Raw genomic sequence first — 17886 nt, forward strand, 5'->3', positions numbered from 1 at the left:
TCTTTCTGGTTGAGATCACATACCATGTCTATGTCTATATATGTCTCTTTTTATGACTGCATCCATATATATGTACATGACTCATGTATATGCCTACAAAGAAGCTCATGAGACCACCCATGTCTTTATGGAAGTTTATGCCTTAGTTCCTGTTCATGTTCATTTCCATGTTCAAGCTCATGGCTGTTACCAATGCCCATTCCCATGTCAGCGTTCATACCCAAACCCTTGTCAACTCCTATGTCTATAATAACTTTCATTTATTAGAATTTTACATCAAATATTATCTGTTAATATGCAACAACAATGAAGTAAAAAGGGGAGGTAATCACCATACAGAAATCTTATTCAAACTCATCATTGTAACGTAATATGTTTATCAGCGTCATTGTTAATGTATAATTTGATGATCACAAAAGTATATTAATTTCATGTATAAATGTGTATTTAAGGTTGGAACACAAATCCCAAGCTATAAGAAAATGTCATGATGTAAAACCAAACAATTGACATGTTCTTACCACCTTAACAAGAGAATATGGTGGCAACAGAGCAAAAGGTAAAGTTTAACATCTGACAGCACTTCAGCTAAATAATCAGTTTAAGATCATACAGTTAGTCATTTACCTAAGAAAGTTGATAGAAGATAAAATATGATGATAATAATAATGATACTGTTAGTATAACTTTACTGTAGAGTAGTCAGTATTGATGAAACCTGATCATAAATATTGTTATATGATGATTAATAAGAATGTGGTCCTTTTTCCTCACACAGTTTACAGAAGAGCAGCTTGTGAGTCCAATACTGAGGTACAACCAAGGTGCTATTAGTAACACTGAAGCTATAGATAGGGCTGATACCAATAGCATTATCTCTCATCTCTGATACTTTCTCACCTGTAATAAAAGTATATGAATATCTTAATTATTATTACTGTTTTCTAGCGAGTAGTCACATTGTCAGAAAGTTTTGAGTACATTCCCCTAAGAACTTACTTGATTTTCTTTTATCAATTCCACAATAAAAAATTTAGCGGTTGCTACATTGGGTATTTATATATAAAACTGAAATTAATGATGTGTAAGATGAACTTCAGCAGATACTATCTAGAGGAAAAAATAATAGAAAACAGTAAAATACTCATTAATTGAATGAATTTTTAGTGTCAGTTTTCAATTTTCATCCCTACAGATATGTAAAAATTTATATTAAGGTGTAGTCAATAATTTACTGTATCCTTTAAGCAACAGGCCTAAAGCTGTTAACTGAGCCCTGGCCTACTGTGCTTGATAAAATTATTAGATAAGACTTTCATTGGGCTGTTTGACAAATTTACTAGAAGAAAGTTGTCACTCTCCTTAGTTTTTTTGGGCAATCCTGTATGTAACATAACCTGCCATTACAAGGAACTGGATGATGTACCAGTCAATAATATACTATACATGTATATTAATAGGTTATTATAAATATTAAATACAACAATCATGACTTCAGTGCTGTATAATCATCATTATGAAAAGAGCTGATCCTGACAGAACAACTCAATGACTATTTTGTATTGTAGGTAAGTGAGCTTTGCACACATATTAAATTATTAATATTATACATCAACTATCTAACATATTGGATTGCTTTAGAGCTAGTTATAATCAATAGTTTGCTATCCATATGTTCTATCTTGGAAAACAGCCACAGGAGACCATCATTATATTTTACACTAGTTGACTATAGTAAATTATTCTAATTTAAATTAATTAGGCAGAGATGAAGTGATGATAGATTCAAATATACTTTTATCAAGATTTTAAAACAAATATTTTCAAATTTTACAATAATTTCTTGCAAAACATTTTTACTAAATTATGAAATGCTTCATAAGCAAACATGACACTCTCAATAAATGTTACTAACCAGCACCTCATACATACAACTTACCTGTAGCATAACTGAGTGTGTAGATGATATTGCTCTTGTATGCAGCTACCAGTATGTAGTCTCCATAGCACACCAGACCTTGTGGAGGAGCAGAATGGGTGAAAGTCCACATTACATTCCCAGTAGTGATGTTAAATCTGAAGACTTTCTTTGTCTTACAGTCAGTTATGATGACATCATCACCATGTCCAGCGCATATCGAGACCTGATTATTACTCAAAAGGGGGCAGCTGACGTTACGCAGAGCCTTACCAGTGAGAGAATAAATAGTTAGTCTCTTGTTAGGAAGATCAGCAACCACTGCATTACCTGATGCTACAGTCAGCATGCTACAGTAATAGTCATGATGAGGGTGCTGCCAGGTTGTGATCACTTTCCCTGACAGATCATAGACACTTACTGTGCGAGGCTCACTATAAGACAATATGTATAGTTTGTTCTCATGGAGGCTGATGGACTCAACAATACCAGAAGTAGAAATGAATGAGTCATGCAGCTTGTAGTTGCTATCAATTCTACTGACTGTACCATTATTCAATCCTACATATGTAACTCCTTCATGCTGGCATACTGACACAGGCCCTGATGGTAGTTCTATGGATTTGAGTAGAGTTATAGACTTTGGAGGAGGGGATAAAGGAAGTTGTGGTGGTTGAGGAACTGCAGAGTGTTGGTTACTGTTAACTACTATGTCATCAGCTGAAACAATCTTCAACTCAATCTCACGCTTTTCACCTGAAACATTAATAATATAATATAATAACATAATGACGTGCTTACAAGGTGTAATAAAATATTTGTATTTTGGCAGCACAGTACAACATCATAGAAAAGAGTAGAGACAGATTACCTAATTACTCATTTAATTTAAATAATAAAGGCTTAATTACCCAGATAATTACTCAACATATGAGAGACATCAGAATGGTTAATATATTAATTTGTGTAATATGATAATAATAAGAATAATGAAAATGCATATTATTTAAATCGCTGACTAAAATTTGGCGGTGCTCAACGTTTTAGAGTAGAAAAAATGAAAGTTATACAAACAGAGATACTGTGACAGTGTTTCTATGTTGTTTTAGCCTGAGAGCAGATCTTGCATCTAGAGACTGGCTAACAATTACTAGCTCAGCGCACAAAAATTTTTAACAGTGTCTCTAATATATTTAGCCTGAGACTGAAGCTCGTAGAGACTGTACAATTTTTATTAGCTATGCGAGCAAAGACAATGTAACGGCAGTACAACATCCTATAAAAGATTCAAGACAGGTTACTCAACTATTCATTTAATTTAAATAATTTGGACTTGATTACTCATTGGCTCAAATCATCTACGAGAGACATGAAAAAGTTTAACATAATAATTTGTGTAATATGAAAACAGTAAGAATAAAAATACATATGCTTACATATTCTTAAATAAAATAAAGTCTTTTATCAACTGACTAAAATTTAGAGGTTGTAAATGTTTTGAAGTGATAAATATGAGAGTTTAAATAAAGATACTGTAACAGTGCTTCTATGATATTTTAGCCTGAGAGCAGGTCATGCATGTAGAGACATGCTAAAATTTACTAGCTCAGCGCACAAATATTTTACCAGTGTGTCTATTATGTCTATCTTAGCCTGAGATTATAGCTTGCATGTAAATGAGACTGCACAATTTTAACCAGCTATGCGCACAAATATACTGTAACAATTTATCTTTATGTAATATCATAGCCTGAGAGTAGAGTGTGCATATTCCTGCATTTCCATTGTGTTTATCATTTCTGTTAACCTACAGGCAAATATGGGAGAAATTGTGAAGTTTTGTTGATTATTAAAAGATGGAGAGAGAAAATATTGCCTATTTTTATCATATATTTCTATTTAGTTAATTAGTTTGCAGATAGGTCAACTGTTGCTTTTCTTCCAGTAGCCATTGTTGACTCATCCTTTGTCCTACCTTTAACACCCACGCAATTTTCTGCATAATTTCACTTGTCACATCGAGCTTGTATAGCTCAAAGCTAGCCTGGGTATTGCTCTCATGGGGATTGGGAAAGAGAGCCTGGGACGCATAGCGAAAAAAAGGTAAGATAACTTCTGCAAAACGAGCGACATATGTTACATATGACGCTCAGACTGATACTAATGAAAGTGTGTCGATAGATTCAGATCTCACGATGTGTTAGATGTGGCGCCTTTAAAAGCCTATCGCCACGGTAACGTGACTTGATCTAGTGAAAGGTCCTATGTTTTTGATAGGCTGGGTAGTTATGTAGTACCCCGTTCGATAACAAAACGATAAGAACCACAGGCTACTATTCTCTTGCGTTTTCACGTTTGCAGTTTCATTTCATATCATGATAAAAAAATGGAGCGATTCAAAACTCATCTATCAAAGCTAGGCATAGTCACGGTGAGACCAAAACAGTCTCAAGCTTTAGAACATATTATCGCAGGTTTTGAGTAATTTATAGTTCTTCCTACTAGCTTCGGAAAGAGTATTTGCCTTCAGATGGCACCGTTTTGCAGTGGTAGGTCCGAGTTGTTCATAATAACTGTCGCGAGTAATCACAATACTCGCGAGTAAAAAAAAACTGAGATTACTTTTTACTAGATAAACTTTTTTTTATTAGCAGCGTGCGATTCATTTTTGTTGTTCTATTGCTATTTGTTTGTATTGTTATTGTGAAAATCTTTTATTCAATTGATTCAATTTTTGATTATAATTAAATCAAAACATAATGAATTGCACATATGAAATAATATAACTCCTGTGATTGATTTATTATGCAACCAACATTTCATACTTACCAACCAGCGTTTGTTTGCTGCCAATTCAGATTAAACATAATACATAATATTCACGACGATCATAAAAAATGCGTGATACTCTTTCGGAAATAGCGGTTGTGATATTAGCAACGGCAGAAGTCGACTTTTAGAGTTGTCTTCCTCGTGTGCTGCCATGTGTCCCAGGCTCTCTATCCAATCTCCTACAAGAGCCATGCCCAGGCTAGCTCAATGCCATGTAGTTTCACAGAGTGTCGCGACAAAAACCGGAAACAGAAACGCTTGTTTCCCAACAAAACCGATCGACGTACTGATCTATTTTAACATATTTTTAGCTTGCTCTCAATTTCTCACTTTTTGGCATTTACTATATTTTTATACAAAAAGCTGTTTGTAGTTTCTTGTAGCCAATTTTGTCCCCGCTAACGTGGTGTATAATACAACAATCAATATCAGAGTGACTACCAATGGGAGTAACTTTTGTTGGTTAATGTTGCGGCTTCTCTATTAAAACTTACATAAAAATAGTAGGCGCGACCTTTTTGTTTAGAATTGTGCGAGCTCCTATATACGCTTCTGTTGGTGGCTGGACTCTGTGAAACTATACGGCTCTAGTATAGCTAACATATTTTTGAACACAGTACACCTTCAAAGCAATTACCAAAGATCTCTTCATCAATTGTAAACGTAACAATTTTACTCTACACTCATCTTTAACATATTTAAAATGGTTGAAGTCTTACTAAAGACTACAATTGTTATCATTTATTTTTATTCTTTCAACACACCTGTTGGCTGTACTTGGAGTTGTCCTCTAACTTCTAGTTTGGGCAACTCCTCCACAATAAATTTGTCCATTTGTTTTTTCAGCTCTTTGAACCCTCTCACAATGTCATCCTACATGTTCAATGTATTAAAAACTGTTATAACCTTGACATAGACAAACATCATTTGTATAAGCTATTGTAACAAAGCTAGAAATGTGGCTTATAGCAGATAGTACAATATTCAGGTTTCTAGCTGATTAGCATAGCTTATGGATATATTAAAAAGGTTAAACTGTTTGTTCATGGAACATATCCACTTTGTGTTTATTTTAGTGAACTTGACTGATTTTTCTTGATCTTTTAAAAACATAAATATATTCAGTGTTCTTATAATATAACTTTTTGTAGCCTATTAAACGGGGGTATTTGCTAAATGTTTTTGTACAAGTACAAAATGTAAACAGTGTAAACGATAATAAAAACCTATTTGTATAAAAAACTTATTTTTATTTTTAACATACAACATATAACATTGTAACTTTTAAATTTCATTTCATGAAAAACATATTGAGGCGTAGTTCAATTACTGTTGCAGAGAAAGCTCATTGTACTCAAAGTTTCATTGGACGATACTTGTACCTCTTGGTACAAACGTAAAAATGGTATTGTAAAGGATGTCAACAGCTCTTTACTCTTCACAGAATGTATCAGATAGCCCAACAAACCAAGTGTTTATTCAATATATAATATATTTATTTATAAGTTGAAGCAGAAGCAAGCATACTGGATGCATTAAGACTACTCAAACTTTACAGCATTTCTATGTATCCCGTAAAACGTTTAATCGAACGCCACCTCTATTTTACAACCACTATGAGAGAAGCGTTGAAAAATAGAGCGCTATGGCACTGAATTAGAGGTTTTACAGTATTTCGTTCTTCAATAGGTTCCCTTTTGTTCATGATAGCTCCCAGTTCCCTCAGCTTTTTGATAGCCGCCACTCCTGCCCTAATAAGAAGATTCTGTTTGACTATGCCGATGCTCACAGAGTTGACCCCTCTAGCTCAAACAACAGTGTTATGACATAACAATATATCAAAGTTTTGTTGTACGATACTTTGCCTGTCCGAATGAAGAGAATATGTAGCGGCATTTCCTGATGCAGAGAATATGGTTGCCCAAATAAAAAGCATTTAGCTTTGGCAGATTTACCGAAACCAGAAATAACAGGACTAACAGGACATTTGAAATTAAAACAGAACATTTTAGAATTACAAATAAAGATAATTGTAATGTTAAAAACAGCTTTCGAGAAAACTGCAAAAATACAAAAAGGAATAATAATTAATACACGAATGAACACTTGTCATATGATTTTAAATAGTATTACTGTTGACGTAGTCAGGTAACAATTTCATTTAGAGGAGAATAAAAACTCAGTAATTATCTAATGCCAATAATCCCTGGTGAAAATCATCAAAATTTCTTAAACACACTGTTTATATTAAAAATATCAACATAATAATGTGTTAATTGTGGTAACTATAGAGTCCTGCAGTAACTTTAGTGTATTTAGTGTGTTTAGGGGTTTTGAGCTGCAATAAAATGTGACGTTACAATAAACTATGTGCAGTACTTGCTGTAAGGAGTTCTTACCATTAAGACAGACATATAACAAAAATGTTAAATTTAATTTAAATGATAATAGCGTACTAATCCCTTAGTTAAATCTAAGTTCTATTATGTATTTTACTACACTTCAACTTTGTCTTCAGCTAAAATGTTGTTACTTTCTGTTTCCAGGTTAGTTTATACTATAAGTAATAATGAATAATGCTGAAATGAGAGAGACCAAGCTCTTACAAATGTTGCTGGAGAGATTTGGGCAAACAGCCTATCGGTATCTTCATTATTTCGATATATTCAGCAATATGAACTCGAAAAACTCAAAATTTATTTTGATATCGTAAGGCAAAAAAATATCAGATAGTGAAAGCAAAAACATCGTGTTGTACATGGCAGAGCAAAAAGTTTGTATAAAATTGTCATTGTGCACCACGCACCGTAGGAATTTTGTATGATGGCATTTTTTTGTTGCAAAAAACCTACCGTTATAACTGGACAGAAGAACAAGTACAGACTAACACTGAGATTTATATATATAAATAAAGTTACCAGCCATGTTATAATTAACAATACTTATATAGAGACTGGTATGATGTTGTGACCTTTCATTCACAACTTCAGTATTAGATACATTTATATAAGGAGTCCTCTACTACTCTGATGTTCTACTATACTTTATTATCGCTCCACCAAAACGAGGAAATAATTTAGGCTACATTCGTTAAGGCGGAAAAAAAGACTAACATTTATGTTTCAAAAACTTTGATGAACAAATGGAAATACAATTCCAGCCTTTAATTGAACGGCACCTCCATAGTAGTTCTACTACTAATAGATGTTCAACTTTTTACTTACTGGTGGACAATGTTTGATTTTAGTCTCCAACATTTCTCTGTGATTCCTGAGATTTCTCCACTTGTCAAGAACCACATCCTCCAGAAAATCAGTAATCTGTACTTTAGACTTCTGTCTGTTCTCAAGCACCTTCTTCTCTATTTTATCATACTTCTCCTTCAGTGAGTTTATCTACAGTCATGGTCAAATCTGAAAAAAAAAATGAAAATAAACGGTACACAAAAATGTTTTTCTATCTACTATATAAACGACAATCGTTGTCTGTCTGTCTGCGTGTGTGTATATGTGTGTATGTGTCCGCCTTATAGAGTACCGTACATTTCGGACTATTAGCCGCTACTAGGTATCTAGAGCGCATTAACGGGAATCTCCGGTTAGTGCGCCTCTATACATAATCTATTCATCGTTTGCCGTTTTCACACAAATTTTACAAAATAATTACAACTCTATGGCTTTCTTTTAGCTTCACGACACGCGATGCTTTTTTGTCCTCCACGTATTAGTGCTTATTCTTTTTCGGCAAAACAATATTGACAATAGACTCTCTCGATATTAGAATTTGGCGATTAACTTTTATTAACTCTATGAAACACGATGCCATTTTTGTGAACCTCTTTTTCTGGCTTTTCTTAAGATTCAAATGCTGAATCGCTGTTAAGGTCGCTACTTTTCACGTGAACAATCGTATTATCTTGAGTAGGAATAGCATCTAGATTCGCTCACTTTCGATCAGACAAAGATGCTATAATATTTTATTTTTACATAACATATTGTCATACCAGTATCGTCGTATTCAGAGTTTTGATGGATAGCTGTTGTTGGAGCTGTAACTTTTTTATACACACACTTTTATGCAAGAATTGTTATTACTAATACAACATATTCACAAATTTTATTCTGTTTTCTCTGTTGGTATTAATTGTATCATTACCGAATCATCTCATATAGTAATTGTAACAAAACAGACTCAACTTAGCTATTACTTGCTAATTATTTCACCGTTACATTGAAACCTTTTTGTATTCATTTTAATTTTAAAATTTATTTGACCTGCGCAGAAATTTTTTCTCGTGATATGAAGTTTAAAAGTTGTTTGACAAAGTAAGTTTGAAAACTTTTACAGTGGTTTTAGGTAGAATGGCAAATCGTGTTATATGTTAAATCCAAATCAATTTTCTGTTCAGTTTTTTTATTACCCGGGCAACGCTGGGTTGTACAGCTAAATGTATTAGCTTACACATCTTTCCTTTTAAACCTAACCAATTAGTTTTTCGTAATTAATTTTACATTTTACAACCAAAATTTGTAAGATTACAGCAAGATTTGTCGTGTAAGATTGCAAGTATCAGTTATTTTCCAATCTCTTATATTTACATACATTTACATACTTTGAGAAATACAGTATATATATAGATATATAAATTTAAATTATCTTATTACATTTATAAACTTCTTATGACTTTTGAAGTTTATAATATAAGTTTTTTAAAGTTTGTTTCATCTTTGTTATCATTTCAACTTGCATTCTTTTAAACATAAATTGAGTATCGTGTTTGAAGTTTAAACATTATTCATTTTCCTATCACTGTTATTATTACTTGATTAGTTTCCAATCTTTATTATTAATCTTATTCTTTTATTCAACCATTTTTGGCAGACAATGCACTAATAAAATTTCAACTACAAAATACTATAATATTATGTCATATTTTTAGTATCATCGTATTCAAAGAATTGATGAATAGTTTCTGGTGGGACAGTAACCTTTTTATACCCACACACTTCTATGCAAGAATTTTTATTACTAATTCAACATATTCACTTTTTTTTTTAGTTTGTATTAGTTGTATCATTACCGTATCATCTTAATTGTATTTGTTGCAAAGCTGTCTTAATTTAGCTATTACTTGCTAATTATTTTAAATTTACATATAATCTCTTTGACAATGTTTTTTTTTTAATTTATTAGACAGGCAGAAAACCATTTTCTCATGATATAAATTTTGAAAGTTACAGTTGTTTGACAAAGTTTGATAAACTTTACAGTTGTTTGCTGCACCTTATGCTGCACGTGAATCTGCTCCTGTAGGCGGGTAATGCAGCTAGTATATATATAAAGTTGTAAACTCACTTTCTGTTCAAGCAGTTCAAAGGTATATTGAGTTAGTTTTAATCTGAATAAAATTAATTTGCTTTCTACTCACTATTATAATAGTAATGACACCACTATTAAATGGATGATGTCATCACTGTAGTTACATGCAGAACCCGAAGTTTCATAATATCCTGTGTAATAACTTGGTGCATTTTTGTTACAGCCACCTTGATAATATCAACCATATGCATAGAGGTCTCCACCACTTTCTATATTATCTCTATGTTACAGCTGTAGATGATTCCAAGCGACAAATTACACAAACAATTTATGTTATTACACATATGTATAATTCAGCAAATGTATAGGTGTTGATTTACTCAACAAATTAAATTGACTCCAGTCACCCCAACATACTCAATAAAGTATGTTTACATTTGTCATCATTGCTGGCCCCATTCAGCAGCTACAACAGACACTCCTAAACGGTGTACCTCCTATAATGCAAGTTCTACATAACATAGATAGTTTATGTAAAGTATTTGCTTCAAGCTACGTACAACATTTCACATGTCATAAATTAGCAAGTTGGTGTAAAATATCAAATCCAGTATAAATAATTATAATGCTGTTGCAATTACTGCATCCAAGTTAAGTGTATCATGGTGATGCTATAATTACAGTTAGCATAAATATAAAGATAAACTATCCATGCAGTTAAATATATGGATATATATAATATTTAATTTACTGTGTGAGATCGTGTCAATAAAGTTCAGGGAATAGGTACAATTTTTCAGAACTACTTAAATATGATTGATCAGTGCAGGCCTCAGAGTGTCGATATTCCAATTTTTGGTATAGTAAAAACAGAGTTTTTGCTTTATTCTATATTAGACAGTACGAAACGTTTTTATTATTTTCATTTTGCCTAATAAACCATGCTTTCTATATAAACCAAGAAAACCATTTTGAGATGCTATTGAAAGTATGCGTTCCCTATATCATTGTAGAATTACCATAGCCATGAACCATAAGCTAAGTGAAACCAAAATGAAAATTAGAAAATTTGTCGATACAAACCAATACTGCTACTGTTATTGTATGGTCATTTGCTGAAAAGGTAAAGTCGAGGTTTTTTCCTTTTGAAAGCAGAAAAGATGTGAGTTAAGGAAGATTCTTCCAATTTTTCAATCTTTAGTTTGAGTGCAAATCTACCAACATAAATTTCAGGGCCAGCATACAACATGAAAGGAAATATTTTAGATATACTGTGAGCCAACTTTACTTCTGGTAGCTGTTGTACTCTTGAAATAGAGAATATGTCATAATGAGACTTCTTAATTGAACCAGATTTTAATTACAAATAATTCTATAGCTCTCCCTATTCTATTATTGATGTATAAAATAGGAAACAGTAATAAGTTGAAAATTCAAGTCAAAAGGTGCAGAAAATAATTAAATTCCTAGCATACAACATGAAAGGAAATATTTTAGATATACGATGTGAGCCAACTTTACTTCTGGTAGCTGTTGTACTCTTGAAATAGAGAATATGTCATAATGAGACTTCTTAATTGAACCAGATTTTAATTACAAATAATTCTATAGCTCTCCCTATTCTATTATTGATGTATAAAATAGGAAACAGTAATAAGTTGAAAATTCAAGTCAAAAGGTGCAGAAAATAATTAAATTCCTAGCATACAACATGAAAGGAAATATTTTAGATATACGATGTGAGCCAACTTTACTTCTGGTAGCTGTTGTACTCTTGAAATAGAGAATATGTCATAATGAGACTTCTTAATTGAACCAGATTTTAATTACAAATAATTCTATAGCTCTCCCTATTCTATTATGATGTATAAAATAGGAAACAGTAATAAGTTGAAAATTCAAGTCAAAAGGTGCAGAAAATAATTAAACACAAACATAGACTAAGATAATTAACTAACATGCTCATCTCTCTTCTTATGAATCATATTTAGCATATCCTCAGTCTGACTGTCATATTCAGAGACCATCTTAGATATTCGTTTAAACAGCCCTTCAAACTGATCATCCTTAGCAGAACTCTCAGCAGATATTGTGCCTGTGAGAAGGGCTGATGCCAGGTCCTCTAATGGAAGCAAAGAATGTGTAGAACCTAAATCAAGAAGATAAATTCACATATACCAATCATACATAACAAATAACAACTTTGGTAAATATTAAAAACATTTATATGTTTGTTTATGCATTGTTTACACTATTTGCAAACACAGAGAGAATACACTTGCTACAACCAAAGACAATCATTTGGTGTTCTGAGCAAATAAATATTTCACTAGATCTAATATATTGTGTCTAAAACATCTAATAACATTTAGAGACCTACAAACACCTACAACAACCCTACATACCAGTGTCACAGGTTGGCAAGTTAGGAACACACTTCAGACAGCTGAGCACATAGCAGACTCCACATCCAAGAACATATTGTTGATCTTTATGCTTGGGGCAGCTGCTGACTTTAGCTTTTTGTTGTTGAGACAGGTACTCAGGTATTGTTATCTTGTGATATTCATCAAGTGCATCATCATGAGACTGAAGTATAAAAGTCAAAACAATACTGTGACTTTTGGCTACTTTCTCATATTTTCTATTTCAAAATGGTGAGGAACAATTCATCAGTAAAATATTCATGTGACAATTATAAAGCTAGTTTAGAATAGATTTGTTTCAGGTTGCTTTTACCAGAGTTTATAGATTATGAGGCTTAGATAGTTGTTAAATTACCAACACTCAATGAGTAGTTATTTAGACTCAGACTAAAGCATGTTCCTTTGCTGTACATCATATTGACTCCCTAAGTTATTATTTCACAACAATATAACAATTACAGCTTTAACCCTCTGGGGCCCCTTGTTGCACTGGTGCAACATAAATTTCAAAACTAGATAGAGCAACTACAAATGCTTTATAGCCAAATATTATTCTCAAGTGGCTTCTTACATATCTTTACGCAACCGTAAACCCAAAATTAATTGGATTTCATGCTCGTGATGTCATCACATAACTCTAGAACATTCCATGGAATTGAAAGTTGACCGCACATGAGGAAAGCAACTTTTTAGGCTGAGAAGTATAGCTCTTTGAGGTAAGTTGGAATAACTCATTTTCTGTTTTTTGGTACTATGTTGACCATATTTTTACACACATAAAATGTTTCGAAGAAGTAAATTTTTTTTTCTATCTATAAGAGCTCAAAATTTCTTGTGCAGGAGTGCAACATTGGGCTCTACATAGCTAAGCTGCAAGCCAAGGGATTAGTATCGGACGTTCCAATAGACCATTGTTAGGGCTAATGCTTTTCATTCTTGTTGATGTGCATAATACTTAGTGTTGTAAAGATGGTAGTAGAGGTACACTGACTACCATTGAAGTAATATTACCAGGTTACCTTCACTGCTACTAGTACTACTGCTATTAGTCAGTTACTACCAAAGCAAATTGGTATTTCCAAATGATACAAAATTGTGCAATTATTTCACTTTATATAGCATGATAGTTAGGTGTGTAGGCTTTCTTATGGGCGATTTTAGGTGTTAGATGAATAATATTTCAAAATATACTGTTTTAGTTTGTAGATACAAAATGCATTCAAAGCCTTCCACTTCAAACAGCAATCGCCTTCGTATGAGAAGCAAAGTTGATGGAACGAATTTGCTAGACGAGTTCTGGAAAATGTGATGAAGGAGAGGTGCCATATGGAATGAATGTCTGTAAATAGAACCTGACTATACATAAAGAGTACGCCACATCCATGGCGCTTCAAGATCTAGCATCGAGCAGGAGTCAGTGGCATTTTGCATGACTGAAGTATACCAGGTGGTGATTGTAAACGGACGGAGTTAGGCTAAGAAGCTGATGTTGTGCTCAAGCTAACATCTACTCTACAAAGAACTGGAGGTACAAAATTGTCGAAGGCAACTTGTTTATTGCTATTCCCTTCATCTCTGAGCTAAATAAAACTGGGATGTTCTATACAGATACTGTTTGAACCAACAGGGTTCAAGAATGCATGCTCAATAATGCAAAAGTCCTCAAACTAGATAGTAAAGGATCTTAGGACAGCTATGTAAAGGAGGTCAACAATGTGGTTGCTGTCAAATAGTGTAACAACAAAGATATCACCGTTCTCTCCTCATTGACTGGTGTACAGCCCTTTGCTCAAGCCAAACGGTGGGACAGATCGTCAAAAGAGCATCGTTTCTATAACATGGCTGCTGTTATACAACCACATAAAAATATGGGAGGCAGTGATTTGTAAGGTTTATTTTTAGCAGAGTATCGTTTTGCCATGAAGAGCCGGTGATGATATCTCTACCTGTAACGACATTTGTAATGGTAGCCAAAATCAACACTTGGAATATCTACAGAAGTGATAGTCGCCTTCTCAAGCTACCATAAGTAAAGTACTAAATAGAAGAAAATTTCAAGCTGAATTTGCCGACAGTCTCATCCATGTCAATGGAGCTGCCAAACAAGGACGACCAGCTGCAGCAGGTGATGCTAGTCTATGCCTTACACCAGCTAAAAAAATTGGAAGAGGTCCGTGCAATGTTCACTATGACAATTTTGCTCATTGGCCAATAAAGGCTCCAAAGCGAAGTCACGGCAAGCTGTTCAAGAAAATAACTACTGCAAAATGTGAAATAGTCTCTGCTTTCTTGATGAACACAATTATTTTCGTACCTATCATTGCAAGCGAATGGAGAGCTAGAGTTACTTTGGAACAGTTGATATTGCTCCAGGATTTAGTCCATTTGGACCAAACAGTGATGTAAACTTATATGCTTGTGTTATATATATATATATATATTTATATATATATTTATATATGTATATATATATAGATGTATGTATATATGTGTGCATATATATACAATATATATATATTTGTATGCGTATATGTATGTATATATACAATAGATATATATACTGAATGTATATATATACAATATATGTACTATATATATGTATATGTATGTATCTGTATACATGCATATGTAAATAAGTACATTTACCATTTATTTATTCAAATAAAGTTATTTTACTGGCTCAAATACTTCATAACACTATTTTCTAATGCGTAATGTATATAGGTAGCATTAAAGCCCAATGTTGCGCGAGTGCAACATTTAATATCTCAGGTCAGGGTCTTTGTAGAAAATAAAAAAATTAGAAAAACTATACTGCGTATATCTAAAAACTATCAACAAAGTTTGAAAATTTTTAGAGCAAAGCTTCTGTGTATGGGCCTCAGAGGGTTAAAACATAAGTTATCCTTGTTTAAAAAATCAAAAATATTAAATGGCTAAAAAACCCACAATAGACCGTATTCACCATAGTTGAAGTTACAAACAAATTGAAGTTGAAGTACACCTTTTAAATTTTTTTACAAACGGCTTTTGTTTGTGAAAATAAAAAGTCTAGCCCATAAATTAAACATGAGTAAATTCTTAGATGATGAGCACAAAACTTTTTATTTGAATTCATATCACCTTCACATTGTATCTTTGTGCATTTGTATAGTAGGATACTAAAAAGCAATCGGTTATTAAAATCAGCTTGATGCAAAGTAATAATATATACTAACAACTTCACATAAAACTACTGCTCATTCCCTGTTTGAATTCTCACATAAAAATCTGAAAAGGAAACACTAGTACCTCCAAATGAGCAGGGCAGAACTTCTTAGAGCAGAAAGTACAATAGCTGATAGCTTTCTGTCTTAGTGAGCTCTTCTTTAGACAAACATCACACAGTGTCTTGTCTGTACCCATGTCATAGGATGGGAGACTGCCTGGTGGCATCTCAAACACCTGGCTGCAAACAATTAGCCATAAATGATAAACTATTGTCTACATTGGTCATACAGTGATAGGTGGTACAATCTATGAGGCATTCTATGATAGGTGAGTCTTTTTCTAAGCTTTTATGTCGGTAGTAGATCAATCTATGAATCTGCAATAAAGCTGGAATAGCGGGAATAGCTAAAATGTAGACATGACTACATCATTGGATTAAGAGTCTGGTCTCTGTTTTTCTTAAATACCATTAGAGACAAACATACAGATTATAACATACAGGAATATTAAGGTTGTCTTTAAACTGAACAATATATTTCTAACTTAAAGATGAACTTGCACTGAATATTAGTACATCTCATCCAAAGTATCGGTATGTTATATAATCTTAATATTAAGGTTGTCTTTAAACTGAACAATATATTTCTAACTTAAAGATGAACTAGCACTAAATATTAGTACATCTCATCCAAAGTATCGGTGTGTTATATAATCTTAATATTAAGGTTGTCTTTAAACTGAACAATATATTTTTAACTTAAAGATGAACTAGCACTAAATATTAGTACATCTCATCCAAAGTATCGGTGTGTTATATAATCTTAATATTAAGGTTGTCTTTAAACTGAACAATATATTTCTAACTTAAAGATAAACTTGCACTAAATTTTGATAGATCTTATCAGAAATGATCGGCATGTTTTTATCATCTACAATTGTTATTAAGGTTTCAGGTGAAATGACAGCAAGAATATTTCAAGATTGAAATCGACAAATTTTGATCGCTGTGTGCAATTAGTGCGATTAGAGCGAAAGTGCAATTAGAGCGAAAGTGCAATTATGACGTTCATAAGTGCAAAGAGGCAAAATAGAGACACTTAAATCTGCAACTTGAACCCTGATACTAACTATAGCAACTAATGACTTGAGCAACTCTGAACAATGTAGACGGTATCAACTATAGCAATAATAACAACTAGTGATATCATTTAGCATGATATGCCTGCTTACACAGACTATACATGCTACATAAAATACATGAAATGATATGGGAGTTAGAGTGTAATTTCATGGACTTGATAAACCCAGCAGAGGGCAATTTTGTACATTACAGTATAAACACTTGGAAAATCAGCAGTGTAAGCTGATCCATAGTATTAACCTTATACTAAAGCACAGCTGCAGTACATGTGCAGTTCAGGATTTTGAAGAATGTACATGTGCAGTTTACATAAATTACTACGTTCACTTTCATGTGCGTCATGGGAATAAATCTGGAGTGGATCTCAGGGAGAAATTTGTAGCAAGAATGCAGTTACAGTAGCAGTAAGTGTCAACTGCACATTAGAAAGTTGTAATTGGTTGCAAAGTTACTGTATACCATGCTTCAATGGTGCAATGCAGTTTTAATGCATCACAGCCCTGGCTACGTGCAATATTATATAATCTAAGTTTAACCAATATATAGTAAGACCCACCCGCATCCACTGTTTCCACACAGCAGCAGGTGCTTGCTCTCGTAGTAGGTGGTCAAACAAGTCATACAGTGAACATGACTGCATGGTAGCACTTTGGGGTTGACAATGGTGTCACTTTTACGGCAGCAAAATTCACACTCAACATCCGCTAGAGCTTCAACCATTGTGATGTTTAACTTTAACAAAACCAATATTTTTTGAAATTCAGTTTTAAAAGGTGATTAAGGGTGTGTGAAGGTCTGCAGTCGAGATAAATTAGCACCTGCAAGTACTTGCTAAAAATGCTAAACGATACTCAAAAACTCAACCTCAAGCTCATTACAAGAGCTGCTTAACATCTGCTACAGCCTGAGCCATTATAATCTAGAAATAAAATGCACATGTCTGAGATTCATCTTACTACATATGTAGAAATACAGCATCATGTCTGAAACTTTCAGGTACAAACTATAACAAAATTTGTGAAAGCTTTTGGTTTGAACCA

General features: G+C 33.1%; 1 protein-coding gene across 1 annotated transcript; it reads right to left on the reverse strand.

Annotated features, from left to right (window-relative positions):
- Positions 1–745: 745 nt before the first annotated feature.
- On the reverse strand, positions 746–17566 carry LOC137402303 (uncharacterized). Its single transcript, XM_068088801.1, has 9 exons — positions 17403–17566; positions 15787–15943; positions 12475–12658; positions 12028–12218; positions 7975–8145; positions 5515–5623; positions 3929–4033; positions 1940–2674; positions 746–900 (listed from the first exon to the last, which is right to left on the reverse strand). Exons 1-9 carry the CDS (start codon positions 17564–17566, stop codon positions 746–748), a joined length of 1971 nt encoding a protein of 656 aa, XP_067944902.1.
- Between the last annotated feature and the right edge of the window lie 320 nt (positions 17567–17886).

The sequence above is a fragment of the Watersipora subatra genome, chromosome 8 (assembly GCF_963576615.1).
Source record: "Watersipora subatra chromosome 8, tzWatSuba1.1, whole genome shotgun sequence".
NCBI classification, from domain to species: domain Eukaryota; kingdom Metazoa; phylum Bryozoa; class Gymnolaemata; order Cheilostomatida; family Watersiporidae; genus Watersipora; species Watersipora subatra.